This window comes from Coloeus monedula (genome assembly GCF_965178545.1).
Source record: "Coloeus monedula genome assembly, chromosome: 16".
In the NCBI taxonomy this organism is placed as follows: domain Eukaryota; kingdom Metazoa; phylum Chordata; class Aves; order Passeriformes; family Corvidae; genus Coloeus; species Coloeus monedula.
In genome coordinates, this window is record NC_138796.1 from 1,492,850 (window position 1) to 1,508,740 (window position 15,891).

The 15,891-nt window shown below is 53.1% G+C and overlaps 2 protein-coding genes across 2 annotated transcripts in view; both read right to left on the reverse strand.

Moving 5' to 3' along the window:
• Positions 1–930: 930 nt before the first annotated feature.
• On the reverse strand, positions 931–9,465 carry CLEC19A (C-type lectin domain containing 19A; the record flags this gene model as incomplete). Its single annotated transcript, XM_082292055.1, has 5 exons — positions 931–1,010; positions 1,752–1,884; positions 2,615–2,708; positions 3,203–3,368; positions 9,372–9,465. 5 exons carry the CDS (start codon positions 9,463–9,465, stop codon positions 931–933), a joined length of 567 nt encoding a protein of 188 aa, XP_082148181.1.
• Positions 9,466–13,646: 4,181 nt separating this feature from the next.
• SYT17 (synaptotagmin 17) overlaps positions 13,647–15,891 on the reverse strand; it is a gene marked incomplete at both ends in the record, with an annotated part of 34,013 nt that continues 31,768 nt past the window's right edge. Inside the window, one exon of the mRNA XM_082292415.1 lies at positions 13,647–13,843. Within this exon, the coding sequence (XP_082148541.1) occupies positions 13,647–13,843 (197 nt within the window). The remainder of the gene's footprint in view (positions 13,844–15,891) is intronic.

Consider the following 15,891-nt stretch of genomic DNA (forward strand, 5'->3'; position numbering starts at 1 on the left):
GCACGTCAGCGAGGGCTTAGGGAAGAAACATCATCTCACTAGGAAACAGGGCTGCAGCAAATCCTGCGAGCTCTCCCCACCCAGGACAGGGGTGTGAGGGTGGGCTGGCCCCCAGCTGGGGTCTGTCAGCCCCTCACCTGCCCTCCAGCTGACCCAGTCCTCTGGAAGCAGCCAGGGCCAGACCCTGCTCACCTGCCAGGATGCTGCCGAGCTGTGGGGCACTGACTGGCCCCCCACACCCTCCACGGTCACTCTGTGTTTGCTGGGGGCCAGGCAAAGGGCAGGGTGACCACGCAGGCTGCCCCACGGACCCCAAAAAACAGCCAGGGTCAATAAAATAAACTTTCCCAGGCAGCTGCTTCCCCTCAACACACCTCTGTAATACAGAGCAGGCTGGGGAAAAAACAACTTCTTCCACATGAAACCCCAAGTCCCCAGGGAGTCACTGCTACTCCAGTGCAAGAAAGAGAGCGGAGCCTCCACCTGCTGTTTGCCGTTTATTTTAGCAGAGATGAAAATAACATGGACAAGAGGCATTTTGCATAACTTAACAGAAAACAACACTTTTCCTCCACTCTTTGCAGATCAACAGGCAAAAGCATTTCCTACACATGGCTATTTTTGGGTGCTAACAGTTTGGTGTATTGGTAAAATCATGGGCTTCCTCTAACACGCTGTGATAGTCGATCTGAAATCCAAAGCCAGACTCGGGCTTGGGGGCTCCTCTGCTGTTGAATGTAGCTCCTGTCAGTGCTGAGTGCCAGGTTCATCCCCACCACACTCCCAGGAGGGATTTTGCAGCCAGGGACTGGCTGGGGATCCAAGCAGCTCCAAGGCTCTCCCAACCCATGCCATGCCCTGACTGCTCTTGCCTGGCACAGCTGGAGAGGTGACCCAGAATGAAGGGGGGTGTGGGCAGCACCAGCAGCCTCAGTCCAGGGCCAGTGAGGGGATCTTGCAGACGAAGGGGAAGGCTCTGCCACAGGCGTTGTCGTTCCAGGAGCGCAGTGCTACCCCCCAAAAAAACAAGGCATTAGCGAAAAAAGGCAAAAGGAGGGAACCCTGCACTGCCCTTGGGACCAGGACCCCCTGCCATTGTGGGAGGCTTTCTCTGGATGTGCTCCCATTTGTGCCACTCACAGTCATGCTTCCTTCCAGCATCCCCCTCCCCATCTGGGGGATGTGGGAGGGGAGGCCAGGCCCCAGCTTGAACTCGGTAGTGGAGGGGCAGCTGCAAATGCAGTCCTGTACCCCCAAAATTATCAGCAGGCTGCCTGTGGACAGGACATTCAGGTACAGCTGGGGGGTCTGGACACACCTGGCTGGTGAAATGGGATTTTTGCACAGGCAGGGTCTTGTCCCACTTCAGGGAGATGCCCTGGCCCCAGCGTGGGAGAGAAAAGCTGGCAAACCAATGAGTGTTTCCACGGGCTTCCCGTGTGGGAGGGGAAATGGGAAAATCTGACCTTCGACTAAATTTGGTAATTCTTCAAGGCAGCTGATGCTCCTGTGCTGCTGCTGCTATGGGAGAGGGAGATGGGCTGGGAGCAGAGGGAAAATGAGTATGTGTGCATGTATGTACATGGTGAAAGGGAAAATACACCTTTTCACTGTAAAGAAAAAAGAAAATAATACTAAAAAATTAAAATGCAAATCCTCTGCCTGCCAGCAACCTCTTCAGAAAAGCAGGAGCCACGGTGGATTGAATTTATTGACATGCAAATAACACTGAGGGTGCCCTGGGCACTCACCGCTGCTGTGCCTGTACCAGATCTGCACGCAGTCCTCCTCCTCCGGGATGGAGTGGATCCCATCGTCAGGCTGGTTGCCATCCCAGTAGTGGTAGTCGTAGGAGGAGCCATCTGTCCACTCAAAGTGACCCTCCTGGCGTGAGACCAGTGGAGAAAGGCCGTCTGCAGAGGGTGGGAGGCCTACTCCCATGTAATCCCCACCCCATTCCCAGTGAAACACAGCCCAGGGACATGGGGAGAGACTGTCACCACTCAGCAAAGGCCAAACAGCTCCTTTGGGTTTTACAACTGGAAACTTGCCAAGAACAGCCCCAGATTTTGAAGTGCTCTCACCAAGGGAAGCCCAGAAATTAAATCTATGTATTTTTTAACACTCCCACCCAGTTCTGTGTTCCTTGTCCTCTTCATTTTCCATTCCTTTTCCAGTATCTACAAAAAATTTGCTGACAAGAGACTGTTCTCCTGATGGTCTCCATTTTTCTTTCTAACATATTAGACTATATATTTCCAACATGTCAGCTTTCAAAAGTCACAGAGTATCACAAGAGGGCAATGGAACTTGGTGATTTTTGACACTGAAGACCTTTTCAGTTTATTTGCTCTTCTTAGACAGCAGAACAATACTCTTTCTGTTAATCCAGTAATAAAATGTGGTATGAATAATTACTGATTAATCTACTAATTCTAGTAAGACTTCTCTTTTAAAAGCAGACAGGAATGGGCGAAATGACAACTTTCTCTCCGTGCTGCACCACAGACTCTGTGCCACCTCCTGATTAAACAGGGTATAAGGGGCAAAGAAGAAAACACAGAGAGGTGAATTTTTCAAAGCCATTTCCCACACGGCTACAGGGAGCTCCCACCTGCCGAAGGTCGTTGAGCCCCGTCCAGATGTCGGTGGGGATGCCGGGCACGCGGCTGTTCACCAGGTCGTACACAAAGACGTTTTCTTCCCAGCTGGCAAACAGAGCGATACGGGGCCATCAAGAGACGTGTCAGCAAATGGTCAGGCGTGTCCCTAAGCGTTCCCCCTACCACAGGACCCAGGGCCAAATGGGTCCCCCTCTTACTGCTGGCGATTACTTTCCTGGGTCTGTGCAAGAGGAGCGTAGTGTTGGTGAGAGCTGGGGGAGAGGGCATAGGGAAAAAGCCTGTGTAATTGTGTTGTACTTCTATCCCTTTTTCAAGAGTGAAAAACACAGTTTGGGGAAACTTAGGGAGTATTATGCCAGTTTTCCTGCCAGTCCAGGAATAGGCACTTATTTTCTATGTCGCCTTTGTGTGACCAGTGCACCAGACTTGACTGGGCCGCTGCTGCAGAGGGATTTGTAGGCTGGAACATGAGCCTGCAGCTCACACAGAGGTTGTGCTGAGGGAATGGGACTTTGCCCCCAATTTCCTCCCTCCCCAGGCTGTGTCAGTGTGGGATGACGTGTTTCTGCACACCTCACCTGTGGATGGAGGCCAGCTTGGCTGATCTGATGCCAATGGAGAACTCGGCACAGTAGAGGTCGGCTTCAGCCCAGGTTTTATTGACGGGGAAGTACCGGTAGCAGTGACCCTCGTACTCTGTCCAGAAGAGTGGGCAGGAGTAGGCGTGGACAGGCTCGGGCATGGCTGGGGGCAGAGCAGAGGACATCCAGCAGCTGGTGGTGAGACAGCTTGGCCGGACAGCTGAGCAGGTGGTGGAGGCAGCAGTGCCCAGCCCTGCTCCCCCACCTCAGCCAGGCAAATAACCACCAAACGCATGCAGGGAAACCCCAACTGATGCAGGAGACGTGCAAAAGTTTGCAAAAGTCAAAACACATTTAGAACAAGTTGTGGGTTCCTCAATTCTAGCATTTGTCTAAACCAGGAAGGGCATTCCAAGCCAGTTTGACATCACTTTGGGTAGAGGATGCTTAAAATAAAGGCACTGACATTTGCTACTGGGAAAACCAAGATAAGGGTTCCTCTCTCCTCTATCAGCAGCAGCAGAGCCGCCGTGCTGGGATGGGGGCTGACAGCCAGGGCTGCAGGGCCATGGCCGTGTTCTGCCCTCCTGCAAGGACAGCCTGCAGCTCCTCCCTCCAAGGAACCCCCCCATGCCCTGTGGCTGGGCTGGGATGCAGCCGTGCACGTAGGCACTGGATCCCAGCCCCAGGAGCAGCCGGCCAGGCGCGCGTGCCGCCGGCAGCGGTGCCAGCCTATCTGCCTCCCGCCAACAGATAAGAGCCGGGGCCATGCAGCTGCTCCTCCTCCCCTGTCACTTGTCAGCACAGTGGGGAAGTTGCCCCAAAAGAGGCCGTTGTGGGGGCAGCACGTCCTTCTGCAGCCTTTGCAGTTGCCGCCGTCGCAACAGGGCAGCGGCATTAACACGTTGCTCCAACCTCCTCCATGTCCTGCTCCCCCTCCTGTGGGGAGGATGCAGCACTCGGGAGCCTCAAATCTTGGGGCACATAGACTTAACTCTCTCAGCTGCTGGTTTGTGAATGTGGGGGAACTGCCAGCTCCCCCTGAGCCAGCTCCCACATCGCCACGGAGTCGTGGTCCGGGGTCAAGGCTGCTGTTGAAGCGAGTGGGGCAGTGGGCAGGGTGGGTGTGCAGGGGGTGCTGGCAGACGTCAGATGCCATCAGACTATCCAAGCAGGTAACAGGCTCAAGCCCAGAGAGGTCAGGGTGGTGCCTCCGGTACTGAGGGGCCGGGGAATGGCTTTCCCCAAGGGTGGGAAGAGCAAAACCCTGCCAGCAGCAGCGAGGGATGTGGCTGTGGCAAGGGAAGCAACAGTGCGGAGAAAAAGAGAGGCAAGGTGAATCCAAAGCAGCTGTTGTGAGCATTCAGAGAGCCAAATCCCTCCCTGTGCCAGTGCTGGCAGCTCTGGGTGGTAATTTCATCTTTCATCAGCTCTTTCCACATGGGGATCTCTGAGTGCTCTACAAACAGCCGCCAGCCAGCCCACAGGTCCCTGCTGTCACACCCCCGGGAGACAAACCACAAATGCAAAGTCTTTTTTTTCCTCCTGAGCAAGGCCAAGTCAACTGCCAAGCCCTGTGGGGGTGTCACCCCATCAACCTGCCTTGGGACCCCCAGCCATCCCTGCAGAGAAGCTGAGACTGGGGGCAGCTCTGCACCCTACAGCAACAAACCCCTGAGGGGCTCAAGGGGCTCTCCCATCCTCATCAGCACTAATTATGGGCTATGGGGGAAAAACATAAGGCCTGCTGAGCTGGAAGAGCTTCTGGGGAGAGTGGGTAAGATGCAGCCAGCTCTGTGGTGGTGCAGAGTTCAGCTCTGTGAGTCACACCTGGCCATACTTGCACTGGGAAAAACCTTAGAACAGCCCTAGGAAATGCAAATTATTTTACTGTAGCAATAGAGCTGGACCAGGAACTCCGAGAGCTGATGTGATTCCTGGGAGCCAAGCCCCCCTCCCCCCATGATGCTGGCCAGGGTTCCCTGTCTCCCCCAAAACCAAAGCAGAACAAGGGAAGAGGGTCAAACCTACAGTATGAGGCTTCAGCTTTACAACCAGGTCACAGGTGAGGCATGTACCCCCATTAAGGACAGGGCTGGGACCTGGTCCTGGCTTGCAGAAACTCCAGGTTACTGTTCCTTCCTGCCGAGGACAGCCTAGAGGTCTGTGCCAGACAGGCACCACCAGCTGCCCCAGCAACTGGGATTTTATTATAGTGCCTTGACAAAATCCTCACCTCTGTCAGCGTGGTGGCAAAATTCACAGGGCTTAAGCCAGCAGCATCCCCAGCAAACGGAGCATTCACTCCTGAGTGCTAATTGCAGTGGGTGTCCCAGTGTCCTGGCTCAAAGCCAGCCCATGGGCACCCCAATTGCCAGGGAAAATCACCCTCATGTTTGTTCAGAGCAGCTGAAACCGAGTCAGAAATTGAGACAGTCCTTCTTTGTTATTCCATACTGGTTCCCATTAGGTAGCATTAATTTGACGAGCTTCAGTGAACCAGAGGTGCCTGAAGGAATTTAAGGTTAAATATACCAAAAAGGAAAATATGGGAGGTCAGCTTTTAATTAGCATCTTTTCTGTTAGGTCAGGATCAGAGGCTTTGGCTGTCTCTTTGGAGGAGAACTACTGGTCCCAGTTTTTCAGGCAGGAACAACCAGGGGAGCTGCTTTATTTGGAAGATTTGTAGCAGAAAGATCATAAGAAATCTGATGTAGGATTGTGAGTACAGGGGCTTACTCATGGCTCTACAGGAAAGCCTCGCAACCCAAGGCAGCAGCTGTGTGTGGTATTTTCATCTAGAAGGGGACAGGGGAAGCATTTGGGGGCTTTTTAGACCCGATCCTCACTTTTAAGCACCACCAGCAAAAAACATCACCCTGGCAGCATCAGCTCCTCCACACTGGGCAGGAGCAGCACAGCCAGTGCCTGCAGGGTGGCAGGTCAGTCCATCCATTTGTCTCCAAATTCCTGGTGAAAAATGATGGCAAGAATCCTTTCTCCCTTTGCTAATTTACAGTGCAGCAGTTTTAAGGTCAGGACCATGTTTTAATGCAGCACCAGCAAAATAGATGTCCAGACTTGGCTGAGGATAAGATTCAGATCAAGCAGCTGTTACTAACTCAAAAAATCTGGAAAACAAATATTTGGGGTCACAAATAAAGTTTTGTGCTCTCTGCATTTGTGTCAGTGCCAAATTGGAGCTTTTTTATTTATTTCGTGTAGAACCATCAGAAAAAACACTTATCAAAATCTTACAGAAGCTGGCACTGCTCTGCCAAAAAAGTTTCACTTCCCCAACTGGCCTATTTCCAACTAGAAATAATTAACTGAGAAAATCCTAGCCAGTTTCACAAGGGTTTCTTTTCATTTCAGGATGCTACTGGGAAAAAACCTACCACCAGCTGCATGACTCCCCATGGACTCAGCTGGTGAAGAGCAGGTTTACCCCTGAAAACTTCATCCCAAGGAGCAATGCTGCCTCACATCCAAGGATTTGCAGGTTTGAGATGCGAAATCTGGGGTTAGGACAAGGCTGGCAAGAGATGCCCAGGCAAGGAGGGCTCCTGAGGGGCTGCAGCTCTGTCAAAGAGTTTTGGACAGCAGACCAGCTCAGGTCAGTGCTGGCAGCAGATGCTCTTCTTGTTGCAGAGCATCAAAGAGCTCCATTTCATGAACAGCTGACAGCTTTCCTCAAACCTCAGAGGTGCTAGGAGACACCTCCCTTGGAACATCCATAAGCTAATTCTGCCATCTGACCTGAAAAGGCAAGTGAACCTCTTCAGCTCCTGGCAAGCAGCTGGGTTTGGAGAGTGTCCATGAACGCCCCACAGGCTTGTCTGAAATTAATGTCAACGGAGAAGAGCTGAGGAGATCCCAGTCATGTGGAAGTCTGGGTCCTTCCCAGGGCAGAGCCCCTCCACCGGGACCTGAGGGCTGTGGTGGTGAGAGTGAGGGATGGGCAGTGCTCCCGGCTGGCAGAGCTGGGGCTCAGCACCAGGACCCTGGTGCTCACCAACACCGAGCCACCTCTCACCAGCTCAGGCCACGGGGAGGGCCAGCAGCAGGGCTTTACCCAGGGCTGGCACTGCTGGAGCTCTGGGGAGTGAGAGGGGATGGGTGAGACAACAGGGCTGGGACAGGGGACCCCCAGAACCCACCCCCAGGATGACTTCAGCAGGAACTGCCTGTGGCTAAGCTGGGGTGAGCCAGATGTCCATCCCACCACATCCTCGTTATAAACATATATTACAATATTGGCTTCTCGCAAAGTATAAAGGTAGATATTATATAATGTTAGAAATGCTTTTTGCTGTGTGGATGCAGTTTTCTCTCGTTTTAGCAAGAATGTTAGCAAGTGTGAGCAAGTAAGAGAACCTCCAAGGGAGCAGAGGATGAGCCCCGAGGAGCTGCTGATCAACACTTTGTCCAGAGAACAAAAGGGCCCAAAGGCTGCTCTGCCCAGAGAACGGGCGGCCGGGAGGGTCCGAGAGCCGCTATCACCGCTCTGCCCGGGGGGCAAAGAGGCCAAAGCTGCAATCAGCCCTGACTGTCTGGAGAATTAAGAGATCCACCCTACCATCGACTCTTACCTAGCGGGCCCAACCCCAAGAATCAAAAGAAATAAAACCACAAGGTTTTATAGCATGCTCTAAAAAGGCAGACCCAAGGAGTGGCCATGCAGAACAGCTCCGGGAAAAGTTTTAATATGAATAGAGAACAGACAGTAAAAATGGTATAAAAAGGACTCACCTCGAGCATCAGGTGTGCTCTTGGCAGAGCACCAAGGCACCCGGCCGTTATCCCTTTGCTTTATTTTATGTGTCTCTTATTGTCTTTATATTAAACTCTTTAAATTCTCACAGGAGAGTGAACCTCGTTTTTCACACTATTGAGTAAACCCACAGAATAAGCATTTAAACAGGGGGGTTGGTGGGCAGGAGCATGTGGCAGGGGCTAAGACAGTGCTGCTGTGTGATGTTGGGGTGCCTCAACTCACCCACGGCTTTAGAAGCAAGTCCTCAAGCCCTGACATTAGAGTCAGCATGGACAAACAATGCCACCTTCATGTTACTTGCAATATTTGTCTTTCATTAACAGATGAAAGAGCCTCACACTGAGCACCCACCTTCGAAGGAAGCGATGAGGACGACTCTGGTCTCAGTGTATCTGGGGGTTGTTTGGAGCTGCAGGGGATGGTATGTCCACTGATGGACACGAATCTTATAACTGGGCAATATTTTACACACCCAGAAGTGTTTTTAAGGCACATGTCACAAGTTTCCAAGTAAAATATTAAACATCAGTTGAAGCACATTGGGAGGGACATCCTCTCACACCGAGGGCTTCGCTTTTTCAAATTCTTTAATGAAACCAAGCTGGTTTTACCACTTCAAATCCTCTGCCAGGTATGTTTGGAGTTGTGAGGCTACAGCCAATACTGGCAGCAGCACTCCTGCAGCTGGCACTGACAGATAGGAGTTATCTTGCAGAGCTTTTCCCTCCTTAATTAGTTTTGGCAAAGCTCCCACAGATTAGGCGTCTGGCAGGAAAGCCAGGCTTGTATCGATCCCTTTTCTCACGATCTCACTGCACAGCACTTAAGGACTCCCTTTCCACTCACAGTCCCAATAAACCTAACAGGGTTCAAACAAACTTGGAGCAGCAACTCTCACTTGCACCAACGCCGTGAAAAAGTTTGGAAGAAACCTAAGTGACAAACAGCAGCAGCTCGGAGCAAAGAAGGGGAATAAGGGAGAATCCCGTATTTGTTGCACACGCAGTTAAGTGTGAATAAACGAGGAGCCCTGATGGCCCTCGGCCTGTCCGGCGGGGCCGCATGGCCACAGCCCCGCACCCTTCGTGTGCGTGCCTGGCGCAGCGGCTGCGAGCCACGGCAGCGCCTGCTGCCAAAGACCACGGAGCTGACCCGACACACCGCAACAAAGCCAGCCCGGAGACCTTTGGCATCCCGAGGAGAAGGACCGCAGTTGCCCTTGGCACGTCCCCACGGTGAAGAAGAAAGCTGATTTCAAAGAAAGTCAGGGATTTCTGGAGCGGCCGGAGAAGGGGGAAGCCAGATGCCGGCCCCGCGGGAGGCACACACGCTCCTTCCCTACGGCCACCATGGCCGACTAAATCCCCGCGGCCACCGCCGAGCACCCACCTTGGCTGATCTTGATGTTGGTCTGGGGGAAGGCCTGGGCGGCCAGCAGGGCGGCGGCCAGCAGCGCGCACACCGCCCGCTGCCCGCTGCCCATGGCCGGAGCGCCGGGCACCGCCTGCGCTGCCGGCTCCGCCGCGGGGCCCGTCGGGCGCAGGGGTCGCGCCGGGCTCGGGGGTCCCGTCGGGCGTGCGGGTTCCGGGGAGGTCCGGCCGGCGCTGGGGTCGCGTTCGGGCCGGGCCCCGCGGGTTCTGGGGCGGCGGCCGGGCGGGGCGGATATAGGGGCCCCGCTGCCCCCTCCCCCGAGCGGCGGCTCCTCCGCAGCCCGCCCCCGGCCCCGCTCAGCGCATCCCCGAGGGGGCCCGCACCCGGGGCGCTGCCCCAGCCCGCCCCCGGCCCCGCTCAGCGCATCCCCGAGGGGCCGGGGCTCCGTGCGCTGCCCGCAGCCCGGCTCGGGCGGACGCTGCTCGCCCAGAGCTGCTGTCACCCCCCGGGGCCGCAGGCCAGTACGGACATCATCCCTGCTCGCCCCGCCAGGTGCATCCCGAGGGGGTTCAGTGTCCCCACCCCGCAGCGCCCCTCGGGTGCGGGCGGAGGAGGCCGGGGCAGCCCCTCAGCCCGGGGGTGACAGACGGGACCCGGCTGCGGGCAGGGCCCGGGCAGGGCGGCGGCGAAGGGCGAGGGCCGTGCTGGCACCGGGGAGCGGCGGCCGCGGCAGGGAGGGCACCTGGGGAGGGAGGCAGGGGAGAGGCTCCGGAGCTGCAGGGCAGTGGGGGCAGTGGGGTTTGACACGTCCGAGCCCCTTGAGTGGTGCTTTTTTTTTTGGTTTGATTTGGTTTCGGGGGGGTGGGGTTTGTTGGGTTTTTCCCTGTGTTTGGTTTGGGGTTTTTTTCCCAGAGCAAGGCAATGCTCTGACACACTTCAAGAGCCTGGAGCACGGAACCCCCAGCTGTGCCCGAGGCTCCCAGGCTGCTTCAGGAATTCACTCCGTGCCCACCTGCCAGATCCGTGCTGGGTCCACGCCGTCACGTAACAGCAGAAAACCTGACATGATACAGCACTCTGTACCAATCCAGCACGTCTCCTTCCTGTGGTCAGCATTTTGTTAGACATTAACTTCAGATTTTTAAAAATACTGTATAAAGTCCTCTTATATCTGTTGCACTCGTAAGAGAAATAGTACAGGCACAAATACTATAGAATTTTGTGGTCCTGCTCCATTTCCAATTTATGCCTTAAATCAGGGCTGAAGGAACTGCTTAGGATCACTCTCAATGCTGTTCCCTTTTTATTCTTAGCTACAGATTAAAATTTTCAGCATTTTCAACCCATTTTTAGAGATTCAAGTATAAACAATTTGGGGTGACACCAAGCTTTCAGTACAGTAAAACATCCAGACTTACTCCAGAGACAGTAACTCATTCAATCAACTTTTCTATATTAAGTTTTCTTTGTATTAAATAAAGCCTTCTAAAGAACATCCCCCCGCCCCCTCCCATACATTGATCTGAAATTATTAGGCTCAAGGAAAAGCTGACTGCTACAAAAGACCACTAAAAATGAAGGAGCTGGGATTATTAGAAGTCAAGGCATGCCTCCTCCCTTCTTTCCTGTGTGCCATCCAGAGATAAAGCCAGCGTTATAAACAACTTTCAGCAAACTATGGAACAAAAATCTTTGAGCATATTAATCTACCCCCAAAGCACAAATACTCATGTTAAAGAGGGAGCAGAGATCCTGAATAATTTTTATCCTGGTTTCTAACAGCCAGACTCATGGCAGCAGCATCCCCTCCAGCACAGCTGAGCCCCCCGTGCTGCCCCTGAGCCCCAGCCCTGAGCCTGGCACAGCAGCTGGGCACCAGCTTCGCTCCCAGCACTGGGACAGCACAAGCACGTTGTGCACGCAGTGCCAGCTGGAGCTGCAGCTGCACTTTGGGTTACCTTCCAACTCCACCAAACATGAGATGTGCTTCACCTGCTGGGTGCAGCCCCAGGAGCACGGCCACAGTCCATCCCTCCTGCTCCTCTCCCTCCCACGCTGTGTTCTGTTTGCTCTGCAGGCCAGCAGCTCCCCAGTATGCTTCTGTTCTGCTCTCACTGACCTTTCCTCTGGGCTCCATCACCAGTTTTTGGCATCCTGTGAACACAACTGTTCCTCCCTGTGGAACAGACACCTCATGACTTCAAGGACAGATTCAGGCAAGAGTGCCTTCTGTTCACATTTTGTCCCCAGTGTTGAGCAAAGCATGTGGCTGGGCTCAGGCCAGCTCTCACGGATGTCCTGAGCTCATTCTGCTGTCCACAGGCCCCACATGGAAGAATATTAATGCCAACCACAGAAATTGCTGAAACCACAGCTCCTTGCCTGAGCCTTCTTGAGTTACGGGAAGAGTTCAGCCTCCTACAGCACGTGTTTGCCCAGGACTCCCTGTGGGGTCCCTCTCCACTGTGACTTTTTGATGAGACAAACCAGGAGGAAGCCAGAGAAGAGAGATTTGCCATCGACTTTGCTGCAGGACAGAGAGGAAATTGCACCTTGCAGAGAGGCAGGTTAGAATCGATAGCCAGCACACCCCAGTATGCTGGGAAAGAGAACGCCCAGCCCTGCAGGCACCACTGCCCCGCTGCTGTGTGCTGCTCACACAGAGCAGCTGTGCTGGAGAGCAGCAGGGAGCCAGGTGCCATGGGCAAAGTGCTGAAGGGATGCTGATACCGGAGCTACAACACACACCTTCCCTGGAGCAGGAGCACCTGGACAGCAGCAGGGATTATTGACCCACACACTGACACCTGCCAAAACAAGCACTGAGCTTTTCTGGTTTGTGGGTTTTTTTGGTGTGGTTGGGTTTTCTGTTTTGTTTTGCTTTTTAAGACTCAGCTGTCCCTAACTGTAGCAGCTAAATAACAAATGGGTGAAACAGGCATATGTATTTTTTTCTTCCTTTTTAAAAATCAAAATATTAAAAGCACAGGAGGTAGTGGGGTTTCCTTTTGGGCTTCATTTAATAAAAAGAGGGGGGAGATGAGTGCTGCCCATCCTGCCACATGCCAGCTCTGGAGTTTCACAGGTCCAACCCACAGGGTGCTGGGTGGGCTTGGGCTGGGAACCACCATGGCCAGACCAAGGCATCCAGCTCGCTCTCCAGACCAACCTCCAGCAGCAGATGCCCAGTTTCTCTCAAACTGCTCCCAGTTCACCTGCAGTGAGTAACAATGGGGCAACTGCCAACACTTTGGCTTTTTTTCTGCCATAAGCATAACTGAAGGAGCTCAACACAAAGGTGAATTCAACAAGTATCACCCCAATCTCTGTGGCACAATTAAATAGAATTTTATTTTCAATAAATATACAATCTGCATCATACCAGACAACACACTGTGGAAAAATAAAATGTGCAGAAGCAACCAACAGGACAGCTTGACTGTAGCTAAGTTCACTTGGTGACCTGAAGAACTACCTGGGTAAACACACACAACACAGAAAGAGCCACTGCAGTCTGTGAGAGAATTAAAATTGTGTTTTCTGGGTCTTCTTAACCGCCAAAGTCCCTGGAGCAGGTTTCTTTTGCACAGCACAGGTTTGAAAGGACACGAGCTGGTTTTCCCAGTACAAATGCTATTGGAAATGTCGATTTTGCTATATCATCACTGAATCTACTACGCACACAGACCGCTATCGAGACTGGCAGGTCACCGCTGCCGGGACACAGGATCCGTCCGACGCGGGGCCACACGCGTGTCCCGGCACACAAACGCACACACTAACAGCAGCTTAACTCTGTTAAAACTAGTACAAGGACAAAACTGGACTCAGAATCGATTTCACCACAGGTTCTACCATTTAAAAAAATATTCTAGCCTAATTACCACGTTCACCAATGAGAGCACACGGGTACTTTATATCTCCGAGAGGATGAGCCATGGATTTGGACTGGAAGGACAGCAGAGGCAGCTCCCAGCTCCTCCGCCCACTCCGTGCTTGCCACGGCACATCCACGCACAGCCCGTGCCGCCCGGCGCCGCGCTCCTCCCGCGGGGCGCAAACAGCTCAGCGGTGCCGGGGGCAAGCAGCCAGAGCTCCGGCCCCAGGGGAACAGCCAGGACCCAGCGGGACGTGGGTCACCGAGGCCAGCACGGCCGGCTGGGTGCTGGCAGCCGCGTTAATCCGACGGAGCTGCCGTGGGGTGCGTGTAGGGTGTGAGGTGGGGTGTTTCAGTCGTTGGTTTATTTTTTATCTCGTCCGCCCGCTCGCTCTGGCTGCCGTCGGTTTCCCACCTCATGTCACCTCCAGGGAGGCGGGCGAGACGCGGTCGCACTCCTCGCGGGAGCGCAGGCTGTGCCACTGCTCCACGGCCGTGCGGTGCGCGTTCAGCATGCGGCGCCAGTGGTTGGACTCGGGCGCGCCTGTCGAGTACTGCCCGATCACAATTCTCCCAATGAAGTCGTTGCTGCTCTTCACGTTGTGCCCGTACACTGGGGAGAGCAGAAACAGAGAGGGGTCAAGGCAAAAGCACCGCTCGTCCACCCAGAGCCCTGCCCCGGGAACCCGAATGTCCTACAAACGTCCGCCCACACCCCGTGCCAGATGCCAGCATTTTTGGTATGTAACTCGGCATCTGAAAAATGTTAAACAGGGGCTTGGAAGGAATAAAAGAAGCTGTACTACAGCCAAATACAATTCAAATAAACAAGACACAGACGCACAGTTACCACGGTATTTAGCATGAATAGGTAAAGTAGAATCATAAAATGATTTGGGTTGGAAGGGACCTCAAAGATCATCCTGTTCCAACCCCTCTGCCACGGGCAGGGACACCTTTCACTGGAGCAGGTTGCTCAAAGTCCTGTCCAGCCTGGCCTTGAAGAAGAATTGCATCATGTAAAGAAGTGCCAAAAGCTCTACCTGGGCATCATGAAATCACAAAAGCAGCCCAGCAGCCTGACCCTGGGGAAATGCAGATGATCTCAAACTGTCCTCCACATGCACATCACACAAACCACTCCAGTGCTAATCAACAGCCTTCCCTGCTCAGAGACAGGAATTACACACGTCCAGGCTGTCAGGAGGATGTTTACACAGAAACTATTTGCCATAATTATCACTGCAACTACTTGTTAAATGTCCAGGAAAGCAACTGAGGGAGAGACATCAACCCAACACCCTGTCCTTTGGATTAGCCCAGTCTCCTGGAACAAAAAGTCGCAGCCAGCAGCAAACCCTAATGAAGGGCCTGATCCCGGGAAAGGCTGAACGCTCCCACCAGACAGGAGCAGGAGCACTTTGTGTGTTGCAAACTGAAGCCCTGCCTCAACTCATTAGAAAGTTGAAACAAAGTCTTCGCAAACTGAAGCCAGGATATCCACAGGCACTGCCCGGAATATTAAGGATTAAAAAGTCTCCTCAGGAAACAGAGGGATTTTTAAGGACAAATGACTACAGGAGCTCCAAATCCAGCTGGGCTTGTGCAGCAAGAGCATGTTCAGCCTGGCATAAAGCCCCTGCCAGCAGCACCAGCTCTCCAGGGCTGCTGAAAACCAGCACTGGCAGCAAAACCACGTCTGGGATCCCCATGGCATCACCCCGATGCTGTGCACAGCCTCACAGGCAGGCAGGACACCGGGCACAACGTGCTCAGCCTCACTTTTGAGCACACACCTTTGTCAAGGCTGTGCATTTCCTATTATAACACACAGCCCCCAACTGATTAACATTACTTTAACCTCTCCCTCTGCCATCTCCACACTCTGCAAAGGCTGGTTCCTCACCTCTGTACCAGTCTGGGATCTTGCTCTGGGTGACTCAGGCACCACCTGCCAGCGCAATCCTAAAATCAAGCAGTGCCAGGTTACATCTCACTTTAACCCTTCTGACAGCTCTGACACGCACAGTTTATGGGCAGAGATGCTTCTGCTCACCAAATTACCCATGGGTATTTTAGGTGACAGCAAACCTTCAAATGCCCAAGTAATTTGTTCAAATAATTGCTCTGAAAACCTACCCTGCAGCTCAGAGCCCTGTAAGTCTATCTTCAAACGACACTTAGAAATGATTTGGGGTTCACCACCCCAGCAGGAAGACTGCACCTCTTCTGCCTGCCACCATCAGTTATCTAGGGCTGGTGCCATCAGGACGTGTTGCCAAGCAAGTGCCCCTGTCAAGGGGCCAGGCTGGTGTTTTTTGGGAAGGCCACCTTCTGAGGAGGCAGTGAGGAATTCTAAGCCATCCGTCTCCAAGTAGTACACAGCTTGTCAGGGTTATTAACGAGTTCTCCTACAAGGCAATGGATCACGAGTGTAGCTAGCTATACTAAATGTTTTGCTATGATTTATTAGCCTACAGAAATCAAATACTGTGATGAAACCAAGTAAAAATACCCCAAAACCAAAATTTTCAATCAGGTGTTTTTTCCTTTTTTTTTGTTTTGTTTTTTGGGGGGGGGGTTTGTTTGTTTTTGGGGTTTTTTTGTTTTCACTCTTTTTTTCCAGAATTAAAGAAGATGAAGCCTAATCCTGGGAGACAG